Source organism: Acipenser ruthenus, chromosome 11 (genome assembly GCF_902713425.1).
Source record: "Acipenser ruthenus chromosome 11, fAciRut3.2 maternal haplotype, whole genome shotgun sequence".
Taxonomy (NCBI): Eukaryota; Metazoa; Chordata; class Actinopteri; order Acipenseriformes; family Acipenseridae; genus Acipenser; species Acipenser ruthenus.
This window is the reverse complement of record NC_081199.1, coordinates 40,914,800-40,935,301: the sequence shown is the minus strand read 5'-3', so window position 1 is coordinate 40,935,301 and position 20,502 is coordinate 40,914,800. Positions and strand designations below refer to the sequence as shown.

General features: G+C 39.7%; 1 protein-coding gene across 2 annotated transcripts in view; it reads right to left on the bottom strand.

Annotated features, from left to right (window-relative positions):
* Window positions 1–1,456: 1,456 nt before the first annotated feature.
* Window positions 1,457–20,502, bottom strand: part of LOC117426886 (zinc transporter ZIP10) — a 43,811-nt gene continuing 24,765 nt past the window's right edge. Inside the window, exons 4-10 of one of the 2 annotated variants that reach the window (XM_034045055.3) lie at window positions 18,904–19,073; window positions 16,846–17,031; window positions 16,416–16,539; window positions 13,888–14,238; window positions 13,477–13,557; window positions 5,990–6,180; window positions 1,457–3,990 (exon numbers count right to left, since the gene is read on the bottom strand). In XM_034045055.3, the coding sequence (XP_033900946.1) occupies window positions 3,838–3,990; window positions 5,990–6,180; window positions 13,477–13,557; window positions 13,888–14,238; window positions 16,416–16,539; window positions 16,846–17,031; window positions 18,904–19,073 (1,256 nt within the window). In that variant the 3' untranslated portion in view covers window positions 1,457–3,837. The other variant, XM_059033946.1, reaches the window with a different exon arrangement.

Here is a 20,502-nt window from a genome sequence, read left to right as displayed (position 1 = left end):
ATAATGGCAAACAAAGGTCATCATGGGTAGGGTGTTATTTTAGGAATATGAGAAACATTTGATTCCTTTTTCAGACATGTACATTCAAGGGCTAGCCAGAACACACACTGTGCAGTATGCAGCTTCTGTTTTTGCTCCATTAGTTTGCAATGGTTAAAATCATAACCTATTACTCCTAGCTATATTACAGTCCCGTCAGGGAAGCAAGATGATTGTCTACTTTTATTACTGTTGTTATTTTTTAAATAGCACTTTAAAATAAGTGTATTGTCTTCATGACTCAATGTTATGGCTTGGTATACATTGGGAACATCTCTGTTGACAATGAAAACAGAAAAATATATTATTCCACTATCCACTTAACCCCGTAAACCCTTTTTTATACCACAACATAAGTTTACAATTAACCGAGGAGCACTGTCCGAGTCATTTGTATGGATTTAGTGGGGTTCCCTGTCACTGGCAGCCGCTGTCAAGGAGGCCAGGTCCCACCTTGCCCAGGTGCCAAGGGTGAATAGGGAGATTCAGTGGTAGAGGTAGAGGTGGTGGGGATGGGGAGGCAAAAAGCACAAGTGCAAACGCAAACGAAAAAAGACTGCTTAACTAGGGGTTTAGAGACTGAAGACTGAACCACACCAAATCATGTTTACTATAATATGCAGTGTCAGTGAGTGTCTTTTTTTGGTAATCAAAGGATGCTAAAAGGAATCGTGGCCCTAATTTAAGGAGCTTAAATAACCACACAAAGAATTGAGGTGGGTAAAAATTGCACTATAATGGGCAAGTACACAACTAGGAAGCTCCTGTAAAGATGATGTTGATTTTTATGTAAAATAAAAAAATATATATTAAAATTACAGTAATTCCAGGTCAATAATGCAGGACTATTTTTTTCCTTTATTCAATAAGGAATGCATACACATTGACAATCAGTAAGAATGGGAAAGGCAGTGAATACATTTATATACCCAGGTCTGTAAAATCAAAAATCATTGTTTTGGCTATAGATGAAATTATAGGTCAAATTTTTTTCGGCGTACCATAACACTAAATCCTTTGAGGTCATATATAAATCAAGAATTGCTTGTATAAAATCCATGATCATCATGCCCATGTTGAAATCCATTTTAGGTCAGAAATGAATCTCGCTTTAGTCTTTAGTAAAGAGCAAACTACTGACATGCACTTTCCCTGCAATTACTTTTTCATATGGATCTACACAGGTCTAAGCAATTAGTTGACCCACCTCAGCTTTTGAAATATTTGTACACAGACAGCTCTCCATACGGTACGTCCTGAATGGGCCTTCATCTCAAATTGTACTGAACCTGCCAGTTCAGTATTAACCCATCTGGTATTGCATATTTTTTATTATTTTTAATCACGTATGTATTTATTTGTTTAATGAATACCAACAAAATCAAAGCAAGAAATAAAAGCAGCCTACAAGCACGTCTATCCATTCAATTACATTACTTTAATGCGATTTCAATGGTTTACACCCAATAAACAAGAACACGGATGTCACGCAGTGACAGGATAAACCGCACAGATGAACAATCGTGTACTCCAGCGAACACAGACACGAGCCATTCTGGACACAAGACAATGGTTTGGTAGTAAGGTATCACAGACTGGAATGGAATGACAGGAGGGAACGAGAACTTGCGTATCTAGAGATTTCTACCGTGGCCACTGCCTGACACACTACAGCTTCATTCTGAACATGGCGTCTGACATTTGGCACCATGGCGATCTATATACATAACAGTAGCATTTTGTAGAACATCAGTATAAACGACAATGAGTTGCATAATTCATTCTATAGTAATAGACCACCAAAAATGTATTTTTCTTGATGATTCCATTTTTTTCAAAGTGGAGGATGATCATTGAGCCGAGTGCTAGCATGGAACTGTATTGTAATGTAGTCATCTCCATAACCGTGGTTTTGCTGTGAATTACAGCAAAACTACAACAAAAACAAAAAACAAAAATCAATAAACTATTACAGTATTTTAAAAAAGTGCTAGAAAATTGAACTGACCAATGGTGAGTGCATGCATTAAAAACAGTTGCTATTACAGAAAAAACAAAAACCTAAAAAAAACTGGAATTACCTACTGTATGTTTTAAGACTAAAAGCTACTGCAGTGTGTTTAAAAGACAAAAACTATTTTAACCATAAAAGGTATACAATGTTATATTTTTTAGTTCTTTAGAAAATGCTGCCTGATGTGTCGTGTTCTTGTAATTCTGGGAGGTTACTGTTCATAAGAGTCTGACTTGCTATCTAATGTAGCTTTATTTTATAAGCTGCAGTGCAGACACAAGCCCATTATCTGCAGACATGCATGTGGAGAGCTTTTTAAGGAATAGCATTCTGTTGATCAAAGTTTATATTACTCACCGATTTGGGTGCTTTTTCCACTAATACAATTTTTCATTAATGAAGCCTTAAAGTCAGCAAAAGCACTAAAATATTAGGAATTATACTGTAACAGAAAAAAAGCACCAATCAAAAAGTCAGATTCCTGAAGATTACAGCAAAGAACATCAGTTCAGGGTCAACTGGTCACTTAAAACTAGCGATGAGAATGTCACTTCTGTATTAACACTGCAAATGTTTCACACAGTTCCCAAATGGGATATATACCACAATGCACAAGCAACCAATGACCGGACTATAACACAGCGGTCAGTGAGGACTTGAACACCCAGGAAGCTCCTCCCATTGCACAATATTTCTGTCCCATTGAGTGCCAGAGTCAAGGCAATTGGGCAGTGATTCCAGAACTGTTCAAAGCTGTAAACAATGATTCAACAACATATACAGAACTAGCCTAAAAATTATCATGTACAAGTGTTCATTAATGTGGTCCTACTGTTATGGGAAAGGGGAGAAACACTGATGTAGACAGATTGATCTCTGCACTAGACTAGGGCTTGTCTAAAAAGCTCAATATTATAACATAACCTGTAATTTGTACAGTAGTGAATTTTGGTTCAGTATTTTACATTAAACACACATTGTGCCACAAGAATGCCGAATGTTGTAAATGTAATAAATTCCAAGGGATTGAAGTAAAATCTGAATTGTCCGCCAAAGTCTAAACGGACACGATAATGTTCAGTTTATACAATACAGGCAACGAAATTCTGTGTTGTCGGCAATACCTGAACAGTAGCTCTGTGTGCTGTGTTAAAGGGGTTGAAGTCATTGGAGGTTAAGGCCAAGGTTTCTGTGACTCTTAACAGGCAATCACAGGCTGAAAATAAAGCGATACCTGTGTGTTGAACTGTAAAAATGTGCTCCGAAAATGTTCAAGCTTTGCAGAAAAAGCTTGCTAAAAATCAGACAGTAAACTGTTTCCAGATTTGATGATACTTGTTAGGGGGAAATCGAGCTGCTCAGGGAAGGTAAAGGTACCAACGTCCGTTAGTAAAACCAGTGCAAGCTGCTGACTTACATGCCTCAACATTAAAGAGCAACTGGGTATGGGTGTGAAGCATAAGACTTATATTAACTATCATTTTCTGTATCAGGTCACCACAGCTTGGTGACTTTTGAAAACTTAAAAAAAAGTTTATAGCACCCCTGTGGCCTTCCAGAATCATGTCTACACTAAGATAACCCAGGTAGGGTTGGGTCAATAAAAAAAAAAAACACCATGATGATAATGAAACCGTACGCCACTGCTTTTTCACATTGAAATGCAAATGATTGCCACTGCCAAGTTCATGCACGAATGGACTGCGACACAAGCATTAAGGTGAAGCAAAGTACTACGACACTGCTCTCTCTCTCTCTCTCTCTCTCTCTGGGGAATTGACTGGCTAGAACTGGATGTCCAGGACTATCTTGTCCTCAAAGATGGCGATGAGCAGCATGATGCCGAACCCCACCAGCATGCCCAGGTTCTGCAGGAGGAAGTAGCCCAGCGGGCACTCTTGGAGCTCCTCACTGTTCCCGTGAAGCATCTCTGGCAGCTGCAAGGGAGGAGACGAGAAAACAACGATCACACAAAAGCATCTTCCTGTTGTCTGGAACTAGAGACTTCCTTGTCTTGTGTGACCACCCTGATCAGCACCCTGTCAACATCCTGGAAACCCTGTTCTATTTTGCAGGCAACAAGTGTGCAACAGAAGTCTGACTTGTGGCTGTCAACAAAAGGTTGTTCTTGCATGAGCAGGCCTTCACAGATCTCAGCAGGCCAGTTCTGGAACTGGTGACAGGAACCTCAATCCCTCCCCTCACTGAAATGCAAACAACAAGTGGCACTCCAGTCTTCTCCAGCCTATTACCTTTATGTGAAGCGACAGACTGTACACCTTTCTTTAAACACCACTTATACTGGGTTGTGTAATGAGAGAAAACTGCAGCATCATATAAACAGACCTTTAAAAATTAGAAATGTCCCAGACCCTCAATTTAAGAAGAAAAGTACATGAGAAAATAAAAACATAAAAAAAAAACAAATTGAAAATAACCGAAATGAAAACAAACTTCTTGAGCAGCTGAGCCTTGGATCCTAGGAAATTATTCCCTGTAATCATCACAACAGAAACTGCTCAAGGGTGAAAGCCCTTATTATTAGCTTTTTTTTTTTTCAACCTGTTGGTGCCCAAGCATGGAGTATGAATTTGCTGATCCCCAGTACTAAGCTGTCTACACTTTACTTAGTTCAGTGGCTCTCCGATCAACAGCAATGCAAACATGCGAACAGACCCATCACCAATACAGCTTTATTGAAATATTTAAGCACAAAAAAAAAAAAACCTTTGAGGTGTAACATCCTGTTTGCAAGGGCGTCCCTGGGTAGTGTTTGTGGGGGAGTCTGCAAGTACTCTGATCCTGTCATAAAAACGTTCATAAATACCAAACCTTTAAAAGTGACTAAACACACACTATGGCTTTATGAAAAGAGACTACTGTGGGTAATAAAGCAAGTGTTTCTCCTCCTTATTCCTGCCAGAAATGCACTGCTAACATCTGTAGCATCAGACTTTCAAAGGCAGAGCCGTACCATGTGGAAAATGACAGCAAGCAGCATCAGTGCTGGTTTAAGTGTTCGTTATTCCCAAACTCACAAAACATTTGTAGATCTCTTCCATTATTCAGTATTTTTATATTTGCTCTGCCAACTTGAAGAATCGAAAGATGAGAAAATGCTGATCTCCAGACAAACTGCAGTGTTTAAGAATAGTTCATCTTACTAAAGTGCACCTAAAATATTAAGTTAAATATTGCCTTTTGCAGTCTGTAAAAAGTGTTCTTATTAGAGGTCACTTTGTTTGCACATCACTGTAATAGGCTCTGAGCAGCCCCCATACATATTAAATAGAGCCCTAAATTTCATATCAACCTGCTTGCCCCTACATCCATCAAAAACTTTCACAATAATGTACACAAACAGCTTGATAGATTTACTTCAGGGAGCTTGGTTAGTAAATGCTCTTTAAAAAGATGCAGCTTATCAGCCCTAAGCATTCAGAAATGGAAGCTGTGCAGGCTAGGCAGGCATGGGAAGCACAGCCACATGCCTCTCTCTCCACTGGTTTGGAGATGAAATGCACACACAGCAATCCCCGAGAGGCCTCACCACTGGCAGGATATCTCCTCAGAAAGCAAAACCGCTGGAGAGCAAGGAGCTTTTCTGGTATTCAGCTCGTCACGGAGATTAGCAAGGCTGGAAAGATGTTTTTAAAACAGACACACACACACACACACACTCACACGCTCTGCCACTTTTCTCCAACCATGCTTATGCATACCACAGACTGTAGTACTTATTTTCTGTTTATGAAAAACACTTCATACTTGTATGTAACTAGTTTTGAATAATGCTGTTCGATCTAAATAATTTGGTTTTCTTTAGGGTTTGGGTTCAGAATGTTTTTTTTCAGATTTACCATATACTGTAAGGCTTAGGTTGTACTGGCTTATTTTTAGTACGTCCATATGTCCACTGTTTATAGACATGCTTACCATATCCACCAGCGCCACATAGAGGAACATGCCGGCAGTGACTGCAAAGATCCAGGGGGTCAGGTTGTTGGTGTACTGGCCCACAGCCGTGCCGATCACCATGCCCACGTACGCCATGAGGGCAGACAGCAGGTTGTAAACGATGGCCTGCTTCACTGACATGCCAGCCTTCAGCAGCACTGCAAAATCACCTGGAAGAAAGAGAAAACAGGCTCTGAGAAACAACTCCTGAATGCACAGACAGCAGAGAACAAAAACCCTGGATACTGCAATCAGAGGTGACAAGGAAGTATTAATTTACTCTTGACATACTGCTGAATAATCACATCGTAAATAGTGAATGCTGGGTGTGGATGAGGAGAGGTGAAGATGGAGGGGTGTGTGTGTGTGTGTGCTGCTGGCAGGTCTGTTGCAGTTTTTTTCTTTTTTTTTTTTTTTTTTTTTTATTTGTGGGATTTACTGTTTATAACTTTATAGAAGTCGTTCTGCACTGAGCTGATTGTCAGCGAAGCAGTCAGGATGGCTGGACCGGGTGGGAGGAAGAACTCATCAGCATGGTATTAAAGTGTCGTCCGATGAGTTTATTCCTCTTGAGAAGTGTGTGCTCGCTATCGGACATGTAGTGGGTTGTGGAAATACGGACTTGTTTCTGCATTATTTTTGCGAATGACTGAACAATGACTGTTAGCTGTGTAATGGCACAGATTATGTACTTGTTATGAATGCTGTCCTACGTACATTTAACGATGACTTCTGTATTTCTAATCACATTTAAAAAAAGGTTAAATAAAAACACATATTTAAATGAACACAATTGGTTCCAAAATCATACATCTGAATAGGTAAGGAACTTCCTTACTTGCTAATCACTATCAAGGCGACACCTAAATTATATGTTTCTCAAAATCTGAATGATCTTGCTGGGAATTAAAATCTCTTCAAGCTCATATCACAGAGACAAGTAAAACCAAACAAAACTTTTTCACTGTAATTGCCAAGTTAAGGGAAAATGCATGTTCAGTCATATGACGGCAAAGGTCAGAATAAAACACGAATCTGGAGTCAAGCCAGTTGATGTGATTTGCAAAATTCTGCCAGTGTTACTTTTGCATCATGGACTTCATACAGAACAAGTTAGCTGGCAAGTGAATACGAACAGAACAGAAATATAGTATTTACTTAGCCCCTTTTAAACTTCATGTGGCAGCCAGTTGCAAGCATATTGATCAAGTGATATATTCTGTATATCAGCAAGCCTGACAAGAGATATCACTAGCATTGAAATATTGCCACTCGCTACCTGAGCTGAAAAACTTATTCATTAAAACAAGCTGGAGGTGAATGTAATGCAGAAGCAAAAAGTTTTAGATGCTACACTTTCAAATGATCATACTCCAACTTCTCTTTCAGGACGCGAAATAACCAAACGGCAATTTCAGCAGTGCCTCTCAAATTATAATATATAGGCAAAAGTTGCCTATATGCCTGCTCGTCGTTGCCGCCGATGTCCCTCAGCACCAGCACATCTGATCTACAAACCATTCGCAAACTTGCTCAGCGTCAGCTGGCCCGTTCTGTCACAATTCAATTGAATTCTGTCTAATCTCGTCCTGCGAGAAAGTGACTCATTATTGTATTATTGTTATCTTTCTTTTTACTGTGCACCTGCCACGGGAAAGACGTACTGTATCATTGGTTAATGACGGGCAAACAGAGGGAGGGACGCCATTAGACTGAGCTCAATATGACCGCACTAGCAGTGTCACTGTGTGGTTTTTCCGTCTGTGAGCTCCATGCTAAATGCAAAACTGTTTAAAAAGAAAAGGAGGAAGAAGAGCTGGCTGTCTAAAGTGGTTAAAAAAATGGGCTTGTAACCAGGAGGTCCCCGGTTCAAATCCCAGATCAGCCACTGACTCATTGTGTGACCCTGAGCAAGTCACTTAACCTCCTTGTGCTCCGTCTTTCGGGTGAGAGGTAGTTGTAAGTGACTCTGCAGCTGATGCATAGTTCACACACCCTAGTCTCGTATCTTGTAAAGCGCTTTTTTTTTAGCACTTTTACCAACCAAGCATAATCACAGCTTTGTTTTGAACAAAACAGAATATGAAGCACTGAAGAGATTTAACATATAACTGTACACTCAGGCCCTGTCCCATTACTTTCTGGGCAACTCTGTAAAGCAGTTCCTGTCTGACACAAACACAATGGATAAAACTCTCTCTTTCTCACTCTCACGCTGTTCTGTCTCCAAGCCTGCAGTTCTCTAGCGCCCAATCTGTTACTGAGCTACATATGCGGTTATTGCTGGAATTGCTGGAAAGCTGAAAAAAGAAACAAGGACCAGAGTTCACAATTGGAGATTAGATAAAGGGGCATTCAGAACAGAAAATAGGAGGCACTTTTTTACAGAGAATTGTGAGGGTCTGGAACCAACTCCCCAGTAATGTTGTTGAAGCTGACACCCTGGGATCCTTCAAGAAGCTGCTTGAAGCTGCTTAAAACTGCAAACACCACAGCCCTATGGATGATCAATCAAACACCAGAGCCCATGGATGATCAATACCCAGCCAATCATATGCTTGAAATCCATTCAAATTGTTACTGTAGTAATGTTTAGCAAATTAAGTCAGGTTTTTATTAACCCTAACGCTAAAAATTAACAATGTTTGTAAACAGTTAATAAACTAAAAAAACGGCCCTTAAAATAAAATCATGACCCAAACTAGTAAGTCATTTCTTTACAAAAAGTCCTTCATTTTGAAGGGTTGTAAACAACTCCATGGAGTGACTTGAAATGCCTTTACTGTGAACTTAACGTTTCTCTGCCACCCAAAACACATACATCAATTAACACACGGTATTACGTGCACACCGAGGATAAATCCACATTGAAGAGGAACAAGAGGTTAGCAAAAGTGACATTTTGTCTGGCAGGCCTTCAGATGTCTGAAGAAAGCCGAGGCATAACTGATTTCTCTACACCTTGGCCTCTACCTGCCAGACTTGTACAGGTTTATAATAGTAACCTTGAAAAGGCAGGTTGGGAATAATTCTAGAACTACAGTATTTTACTGTACTCTAGACAGCAAATGGCATCAGAAGTTTAATGATCTGTCAGATAGGTTTTTTTTTTTAAAGAAAGGGTTTGCTAGGAGGCGGCCTCACCTTTAATCACGGATTGAAGGGCAGTGGTTCAAACTCTGTTTTGCAAAATAACTGCACTGTTATGTGCTAAATCACTGTAATAAGAATTGTAATGCAGTTATATTGTCATAACTTAAGACACTCAATCATAAGTTCTGAAAGTAAAATATTAAAGTAAAACAGGCAGACAAATGTTTTGTATCAGTAACAGTCACCAACATGTGTTTAACTGCACTGCATCACGATGTAAATTAAATGTAAGATCTTTATAGCTTAAGCAAGGTTTAACTAACTATACTGGAGTTTAAACACTCAACCTCATCTTACTATTTGTACCAATCCTCTGCATTTTAACTGCTTATCTTGTATACATTCATGGCTAAAAGAGAAAGGATATTGGCATCTTTGTCTAGGTCAAATCATTCAAGAGCCTTCAATACTACAGTGTAATGTCTCAATTAGAGCCCTGTGTTTTTCGCAAATACGAAATAACACGAAATAAAAAGAAATGTAACATATAAACAAAATAAAACAAAATGCAAATATAAAAAGAAATAAAACGATAAATCATTACAAAGCAAACATAAAATTACATTTTTAAATTGGGAGGTTTATACAAAAAAAGTAACTTTTGGAAGAGAAGACACGTTTGTTTCTAAAATGCTTAAACCACACAACAATTGAACAGCGGTACAAAGTATTTCAGATTGAGGGGATTTATGCAGCTGACCGTGACAAAATAATGACTGTCGGCTGGAATGGGAGTCGAAAGACAGCGACGTTAAACATCATTAGCTGTTTATGCCTTTTGGGGGAAAATATGGCTTGTTTGCTTGTACAGATGAACCCGCTTTATATCATGGTTGCCGTGCATATAAAGCGGGTTTCACGTTTGCCTGGGACAGCACATTACGAGTGCGAGAAAAAAAACTAACGGTGCATTAAAGAGCAGTGTTTTAATACTGGACATTTAGTCGTTCTTTACATTTAAACAAATGCACATAGTTTACTGCAGGACAAATACGCTTTGTATCATTAACTGGAACAAAACAGTTTGTATCTATCTAAAAAGGCAAGAATTGACAAATGATGAGAGCTATCAACACTTGGTGTGTTTTTTTTTTGCGTGCAGTTGTATACAGTAACTGTACAGACTGACTGGTAAAATTTGGTGACTTTGTTTTGTAACTGAACTGTATCCCGTTAAGACCGCCCACGCAGCATTTGACAGGCTGCACAAAATGTCAGTTTATGAGCTGAGATAATTATTGGTTGTTATTTGCGATAGAAATTAAATTATAGCCTGCGGTTACTTAGTAAAGCCTGGCCACGCAGCATTTTACATGCTTCAAAAAATGTGACAATAAGTGGGTTTGTGAGATGATATTGGGAGAGGTAATTTCTCAAAGAACTGATGGTGCATAGCAAGTGGTTTTTGAAAAATCGTGTTAATAAAACGGGGTATGATATTAAGCGAGGTGATATAAAACAGGTTCATCTGTATTTTGTATTAGTATGCTAATTCTTTGTTTTATTTCAAATGGTGCAAACTGCACTGGCACACATGCTGTTTTGGTTTTGAATGGATTTGAATGAATGAATCTGCTTTACTTACTGAAATACAAAATCTATCTTGTTTTTTTTTGTTTTTTTAATGGGTAGATTGCTGTATGTGCAATTATGACAGCCCCACAATAGCAGGGCAGTGTATATACATATAGATCAGACTTGTAGTCGAGTCCTCAAACCTCGAGTCCCAGTCCCGAGTGTTGAGTCCGAGTCCGAGTCATCAGGGTCCGAGTCATCAGGATCCAAGTCATTAGGGTCCAAGTCACTATCATTCGAGTCCTTGAAACAAACTCAAATCAACTGTCATTAAACAACTGGTATTACTGGGGGAACAGTTTACCTTACGGACATTGTCCGATATCCCTGAGGAAAAATGCACAAGTAATTAAAAATAAATAAATAAATAAATTGATTTATTTTTTCTAGCTAGATTATTCTATTTGCATGCCTTTTTCAACATGTCTGTCACTATCTTCTTTTCTTTTGAAACTGGAATATTGTTTGATGAATACACCTGGAATTTACAGCTAGGCTTCTAGTTCAAATTTGTGGACATTATTTTTCACTGAACTATAGAGTCAATGTAGTAGTGCGCAGTCAGATTTTGGTACATATGCAATCAATTGCGATCTGATGGGTGTTTACCTATTGTCAAAGAGTTACATTTACCATTACATTATTTTTTTGCAAACAAACGGGAAACAGAAAATCAATTTCTCTAAAAAGAAAAAACAATTTGCGAGGAGTCCACAGCAAAGTTGCACAAGTAAAAAACATGTACAAGACCCAATGTGTATTGCATATGATAAATGTTTGCATACTTAATGGTGGAAAAATATGATATATTACATTAAAAACTACGTAAGACTGAAAAATATGATAAATTCAATTTAAAATTCACTTTCATTGCATTTGCACTTTTATTAAGTCTGTAATACAATGATGCATTTACGAGATTGTGCTTCAGTTCAATTGATTTCAGATCATGTATATTTTATATTTTCTCTTTTACACAAAAACATCTTATATTTCTTTATTTCCCCTTTGTGTAGGTTCACAATGGAATTCAAAAACGAAGTTCACACAGCCAGATTTCTAGCTTGACGCTGCACAGCGTATTGTTAATGTGTTTTTCCCGCATCCATAATAAATGATTTTCATTTTGGTAAATGAAGTGGTATTAAGTTATTCTGTCGCTCTTTTTTTGCTATCAATCAGTCCTTCTGTCATCAGTCTGATATGCCTGTTTGACGTTAGGCAATTTTCGATTTGAGACTTTAGTGCCTAGTTTTACACAATTTGTCAGGTGAATTAATTGATGTTGCTTACAAACAGTGATGGTGTGTGCTGGGAACGAGTGGAGATTAGAAGCAAAGCACAGAATATGTAATCAAACAGCGACTTTCTGATATGAATTAAGAAGCTCTGAAAGTATGATTAGAACTTATGTGAGTATTTTTTTCATTCATTTTTGTTTTCAGTAACCTCAGTTATTAAGGTGACCAATGTTCTATTTTAAGAATGCAGTTTTAGAAATGCATTTCTACAGTGATTAAACTTAAAACATGGTTTAAAGCAGTAAAGAAAAAGGCTTGTTAAAAGCCAAGTAATTACTTGCTTGACATTATTCCTTATAAAATGTAATGCAAAAGAGGGGAAAAAAACTTAATCTGCGATGATTGCTGTTGGATTTATGTGGGGGTGTGTTGATGCTACAATGAAGCTTACTTTTTCTTATTTTTACTGTGATTGGCTGCAAAGACAACAGGGCTAACCAGTGATTTGATAATGTTTTGTTGGGTGGGTTTTTATTGTACAGTTTCCTAGTTACTGTAATATTACTTGTGCAATAGAAAGTAAAAAAAGGACTCATTGTTAATATCTCCGAGTCACAGAGCCCTATTGTTTGAGTCCGAGTCACACAAGGTCGAATCCGAACGTTTTGCGGCCGTGACTCGAGTCCGAGTCACGAAAAATGCGACTCGAGCCCATCTCCTGGACTCGAGTCCCACAAGTCTGAGATATATATAGCTCAAAGAGCCAGCTGCCTTTATCTTGTTGTATTTTTACAGCGGGCATGGGCAGTAGTTACTGTAAATAGGCAGTTGATTAAGAAGAGTGGGGGACTGTATGTTACTGTTACTGCCGCTAATGAGAAGCTATGGTAACTAAATTATTTTTCTGTACAATGAGGTGCATTTGTCAAAATATTAAAAAAATATGTATGTAGTTAAAACATGATGTATAGTATACTATTATTGATATACATATATTTGAGTTGTTTTATTAATGTGTATCTGTAATAAAATGACATTTGTGGGGGAAAAAAAAAAAACAAAACGAAAAATTACAAAAATGAATTAGAATTTCACGGGACTCTAGTCTCAATGTTATCCCTAGCCAGTGTAATTTATTTCAAGCCAGCACACAAACCTCTTATGGTACTGCGTGGTATAAAGAGAACAGCTTTCAGATATTCATTCTTTGGCCAGACACCCATAATGACATCAGAGTTTACTGTATCTCTGCTTCCTCCAAGAAGCAATCAAGTCCCCCTTTACCAACAACGTATTCTTAAATGTAATTATTAAAGAAAATAAACTGTACAAGATATGTGTTACAAACAGAACACTCCACAAATGTACTTTAGAAAACACATTTCACTTTAGAAGCCATTAACGACCATTTTACACACAAACAGCTGAAAAAGAGGCAGATTACCAGTAAACGGACTACAGAGAACTAGAAGCTGTTGAGCACAGCAAAACACTTACCAAGCTCATGAGGGAGCTCATGGCAAAATACAGCAATGGAGGTACTGATGCCCCCCGTCAACCCTGCACTGAATGCAGCACCTGAAAAGAGAATCAAAACAGTACAATTGAGAAAATTACCTTTCAATCTCTTTCCTTTCAATCTCTCCTCGACGGAGAATCAAAAGTCTGTTCTAAAACACTAACAGCAGCTACTCTAGCAAGTGTGTGTTTGCGGGTCATTTGTATAGGCTATTAATAACGACAGTCTTTAATGATATACCTTCTCATCCACGGACGTTTCTACTGCATTTAATGAGTTAATAAGGGGGTCAAAAAATAAAAGAAATAACTGTGCCAAAGTATAAAGAGCATTGAGAACAATGGTGCACCATTTGTAAATTGAGTAGATTAAAAGCAGTGCTTTTTCACCTATAGCCAGACCGTCACTGAAATTGTGCATGCCATCCCCCATGATCACCATCCAGGCAATGCTAGCTATCCCAGCATCCTTCATCTCCTGGTCAGAGTGGCAGTTCCCATGGGAATGCCCGTGTCCATGCGAGCGGTGGTGCTTCTTCGTTTTCACTTTCCTCCCGTTCCCCGCTGCTGCAGAGAAGTCTGCCTCCTGGTGATGGTGTTTGTGCTCTTCGTGTTGGGGGAGCATGATAGCCTCCTCTTCTGTGGGCAGGGGTCTCTTGTTGGGGGATTCTGGGGGGCCCTGGAGCTCTGTCAGCTGAGTGTTACTGTGCTTATTGTCGGACAGTGCAGAATCATCTGGCCCTGATTAATGCAATGAAAGAAAGAAAATAGGTGTGTGAATCATTTTACTAATAATATCCCAACAGGGTCACACGCCTGTAGATTAAAATGATTTTATTTGCAATGACTACTATAACAGGACTGTGTAATAGGCACATACCACTGGGTGGTAGGTGGTGACAAACTAGACAAACTAACACAAGAAAAAAAAATTATGCTGCACACAAAGATCAAAGTCTGTATTTATGAACTGAACATCTACTTTCTTCAGGGCAAAGCACGACAGCATGGAGCACGTGGGGCACTCACCCTTCATCTCCTCCCTCCTCAACACCTCTCTACTTTCTGGCATCTTCCCCTCTGCCTTCAAAAAAGCCTCTATCACTCCCCTCCTCAAAAAACCTACCCTCGACCCCACCTCCCTCCAGAGCTACCGTCCTGTCTCCCTCCTACCCTTCCTCTCCAAAACCCTCGAGCGGACTGTACACCGCCAGCTCTCTGCTTTCCTGTCCAACCACTCTCTGCTTGACCCTCTCCAATCTGGCTTCCGCTCTGCTCACTCCACTGAAACCGCCCTTCTCTCTGTCACCAACTCACTTAAGTGTGCCCGAGCTGCCTCTCTCTCCTCTGTCCTAATTCTCCTCGACCTCTCTGCTGCCTTTGACACTGTTGATCACTCTATTCTACTATCATCTCTTGCTGACCTGGGGATCTCTGGCACTGCTCTGGCCTGGTTCTCCTCCTACCTCTCCAACCGCACTTACCAGGTAACCTGGCGTGGAGCAACCTCCACACCTCACCCTCTCTTGACTGGAGTCCCCCAAGGGTCAGTCTTGGGTCCTCTCCTGTTCTCTCTCTACACCCGCTCCCTGGGCCCCCTCATCGCATCCTATGGTTTCTCATACCATTTCTATGCTGATGATGCTCAGATTTTCCTCTCCTTCCCCACCTCTGACTCCACCATCTCCTCCCGTATCTCTACCTGTCTGTCTGCTATTTCCTCCTGGATGCACTCGCATCACCTCAAACTCAACCTCTCTAAATCTGACCTCCTTTTCTTTCCCTCCTCCTCCCCCTCCTCTGATCTCTCTATCTCTGTTCCTCTGGAATCTACCACACTCTCTCCCTCTTCCTCAGCTAAAAACCTTGGAGTCACCCTGGACCCCTGCCTCTCTTATTCCCAGCACATCTCCACTCTGGCACGCACTTGCAGATTCTTCCTGAGCAACATCCGAAGAATCCGACCCTTCCTCACCAACTATGCTACCCAGCTCCTGGTCCAGGCCCTGGTACTCTCCCGCCTAGACTACTGCAACTCCCTCCTGGCTGGCCTCCCTGCGTCCGCCACCCGTCCGCTCCAGCTCATCCAGAACTCTGCTGCTCGCCTGGTGTTCTCTCTACCTCGCTTCGCCCACGCTACTCCACTACTCCGCTCGCTCCACTGGCTCCCGATCACCGCTCGCATCCAGTTCAAGACTCTTGTACTAGCCTACAGATGCCTTGACCAGACTGCACCCAGCTACCTCCAGACCCTCATCTCTCCCTACACCCCCACTCGACCTCTCCGCTCCGCCTGCACTAGAAGACTGGCTCTACCTCCGCTACGCTCCCCTGCCTCCCGAGCCCGCTCCTTCTCCACCCTTGCTCCGCAGTGGTGGAACGACCTTCCTACAGATGTCAGGACTGCCCAGTCCCTGACCACATTCCGGCGCCTCCTTAAGACTCACCTCTTCAAACAGCACCTGTAGAACTCCTCTGTTGTATCCTGGGACACTATCACCCTTCATTTAAATATGCTTTATTTTGCTCTTATCTGCCCCCTATTTTACTGCATTTAATCCTGTACCTCAGAATATTGTAATCTCCCAAGTGTTTAATCTGTAGTATTTTGTACTTAATCATATCCTGATGTAACTATCACTACTTAATCATATCCTGATGTAACTTTCACTATCTGCTGTATTATTGAATTGTGGTTTGTCACACTTGAGAATTATTGTATTTCTTGTTCTTATTGTATGACTTATATTGTAACACTTGAATGTATTTGTATTTGCTTGCGATTGTAAGTCGCCCTGGATAAGGGCGTCTGCTAAGAAATAAATAATAATAATAATAATAGATGCTCAGGGCTACCCAGAATACATTGTTTCAATAAATGCATTTCAAGTCAGCTATACCAAATCATTAATCCTCACCTGTCAGTGGTTTCAGGTGAAGCCACTCTGCATCTGACCGGCGATTCAGTTTATGATCAGACAGCTTCCTTCCGATTGTTGTTTCATCCCCATTCTTTTTCTTCCAGCACCAAGATCTGTTCCCCTGAATATGGAATAAGAGTGAATATAGAGTACAGGACACCAGACATGCAAAAACAAGCAAATAAGAAACAAACAAACAAATAAATAAATAAATCACACAAGCTTTTTTTATTAGATTTTTTTTCAATAAAAAAAAGAGACCAAAGACTTGTTACCAGTCCTAGAAAACAAACAGATATAGATAAATAGATAGATAGAGAGAGGCAGGCAGGCAGACACAGACAGCTCTGAACAAAGCTATTTCCTCTTGGGCTATGAAAGGAGAAATGGAGAAAGCAGCAGTGAAAGGGATTGGTTTGCCTGTTACCCCTTTGTCCTTGTAGTGCTTGAACATTCCTATGCAGTGCTCAATGATGAAGAGGAGGTAGATGCCCCCCAGGGCAGTCAGACCCTTCCACACAGCATTGTACTGGGTCAGGTAGTCAGAGTCCTCCTGCTCATGCTCCCCCTTCCCCTTCCCGCCTTCATGACTGTGATCATGTCCGCCTTGTGACTGGGGACAAAAAAAATAAAGAAGGAAATGTTTAAACCTTACAGTGTAATCTCCTTCCTGGCTGCAACCCTGTTTGGGACTGACTATCTCTACAGCAGCAACCAATACAGAAAATAGCAGAACTAAAGTCTTGGTCTGGCTGTGTACAATATGACCAGTGTTGCAGCACTCCACGCATACAGTTTGTGCATGTGATGTTGGAGTATTTGGCCATGTGTTAAAAGGAGGGACATAACAGAATAGATTTTAACACATCCCTTTTACAGACATCTTAAATAATTGGCATATGCAGAATGCATGGCCTGTCAGTTCACACTGTTTACTCGAAAGGACCACATACGTCTTCTTTCGAAGTTTGCAGTTCATCCATTAATCCATCCCAAGCTTGTTGCACCCTTCACTCTCCTTGGAAATGCACGTCCCTGCCCAACGCATCAGATTGTTTAGGGTTATTTTTACATTGATATCTGCAGGGATCCGTGGCTCACTTGAGGCTTTCTTGTCTTGAATAGATTATATCCCAAATGGTTAATTTTGTCCTATACATTCCGTTATTACTCATAAAAATGTGAGATGTACAACTGTAAACATAGATTTCATTTTATGTTGTAGACAATACTGTACATAAATTAACTCAGAATCTATTTCTGTGCAGAATGGTCGAGAGTACACAATAAAGATATTGTAATAATTGGTAATACATTCTGGTTAGCTTGACAAAGACTGAAACTGTAAGTTAATACTTTGTGTAGGATATGTCATCTTGTGCAAACTGGATGAAAGAACTTCAAAATAAATCATAAAAATGAAGACCTTGCACAGGAATTGCTATTTATCTGTTTGTCGGTTTTGTTTTTGATTTTTTACAACTTCAGAATTATGCACAGTACACAGGAAAAGATCAACTTTCTGACAAATCCGTTACTGGTTGAGTTCTCATGTGATTTATAATGCATACAAAAAGAACAGCTTCAAAGCAAGTGTTTTGCCTGACAGTGAAATAAATGAAGCTGGAAGAAAATGTCCCCTTCTCCCCCCCTTGCATCTGTCTGATCATCCCCAATACACAGAATAAAGGGCACTGTGCAGAACTTAAAAGAAGTTTACCGAGGTAAAGTAGTTTTGTTTAAATAACTTTCTGAAAAAGAAGACTGTGCTCTTTGAGAATAATTTTGTAACTCAATAATATCACTATATTCACCCTTGCCAGGAATGCAAGCAAAGTCTTTTTTAATAACATTGTTTTCCGTTTGATACAGAACAATAACCACAACGTTCCAATGCAGGTTGGGCCCATTATTTAGCAGTTTATATATGATTGCATTAAGCGTTCTGTTTTGGCAGGGTTGTAAAATAATGAGATATATTGCCTACATTTCAGGCTTTGCAATAAATAGAGCAAACTGATTATTTGTAACTAAAAAATAATCTCTCACACTAATAAATTTACTGAAATGTTGATTGCCTGACTGGGAGGTACTGTATGGGCTGACCTAAAAGGGATTTTTATTTCCTCAAAATATATAAAACTATGCCCCAGTTAATGTTAATGAGGCATAAAAGATATGAGGGTTTACGAGATTTTGTCACGTAATTTTGACATCAGATATTACTAACATTATGTATAGCAGAGGGATAATTCTCAAATATACCTAAAACATAATTAAGGGCCATCCAGTATTTGTACAAAACTCAAAATTAGAAGTATTATTGTTGAGTCATTTAGCAGACTTTTATCCAAAGAATACACACAGTGCATTGCAATTAAGTTAGCATAAAATAATGTCACATGAATAAAACTAAACAAGGTTATTGTTTTCTATAACATGGTCATCATGTTAGAACATGAAGAGCGGAAGGTGCAGTACTCACATGGGGCAGTAGATGGAGCAGTGCGTCTCCACTCAGTGTCCCCACTGCCAGAGCCACCAGGAATGTGAGAAGAAACTTGAAGCAAGACTGGTTACTGATGGGAACCAGTATCACTCCAAGCAGGGACAGCAGACTGATGATGGTGATGGAGAGGAGTCCCCAGACCCAGGCTGTACACAGAAGAGAGGAAGAGCGGAGGCGAGGGTAAGCTTTCTTATTATCAAATTACAGAAAGGGTTAAACTAAAAATATTAGAAATACACCAGACTACATTTGTTAAATATACTGTAACTAGTATGCGCTAAATCACCACCAAATGTTTCTCTAAATTTTCTATATAGATATATAGAGCTAACAGAAAAATCAAACAAACGCGAGGGGGGGGGCTGGGGTATTGCCAGGGCCAATGAAACACTCCCCTACTTTAAATCAGTGTTTCTTTTCTTATAAATATGGATATCTGCTTTCTCACGCCAGATGAAGATAGCTATACGTGCCCATTTGCATTTGAAAGTATTTTTAGTTTTTTTTTTAGCTAAATGAGAATTGCACAAAAGCCAAGAATGGCCAGAGCTTCCTTAGCTCTTCCCAGAGATTTGTGTACTGGGACCATTAACATAATTTAGTATTACAGCAGCCAACTGAATTCGCAGAGCTGAAGATTCACTTTTTCTTAACACGTAATATTAGGTAAACCTGCAAGAGGCTACCCAGATGTGCCCGCACTCAGGAGAACCCAATACTCCCCACTCCCACTTCACTACAAATTTCTGACAAATATACATGTATAACTACACATTCATGAAAACCATAGCACACAGTAATGCCGGATACAGGTTGTTATAAGCATTACATGGCACGTGTGATGACAACCACACTTCACACCTTCTTGGACTGCAGTTCTCCTAGGAAAGGGATGGGTTTAGTGCTGCCATCCAGGAGGAGGTGGGAAAACAGGTTATTATTCTATTATTATTTTTTACAAGACAGCCACATGATTTACCAGACAGTTTTGTGGTCGCGGTCATGATGGTTCCCGATAGCAGAGCTCCTGGACTCAGAATAATGAGCAGCTCAGACATATACAAGCAAGACCTTTGTGTGGAGCTCAAGATACAGAAGACCTTCCACCACGTGAGCAGTCATGTGCTGGACCATCCCATCTTACACTGGGATGTGAGGGAGGAAACCACCTTCCTGCCAAATGGGGTGTGGAAGATTCCCACAAAAACTTCACAACATTGACTGCAGAATAGATTATGTATGTATGTATGTATGTATGTATGTATGTATGTATGTATGTATGTATGTATGTATATATATATATATATATATATATATATATATTAGACCCGAGTCCATTTATACAAAGTACGTTAACAGTGTTTGCTCATTTTTCCCTGCGAAACTCAGTGCAAAGTTCTCCCCTAATCTAAAAGTGTTATGGGTGATTAGTTATCTAGTACAATGTCTTCCAGTGTCAAATGCAATTTCTTTAGTATTTAATTTTATTTAATTAAACAGTCCAGTGCATTCATACTTCAAGTGTAATTAAATAACCAGACATTTAAGGCTGCTGCATTAAATATATATATATAT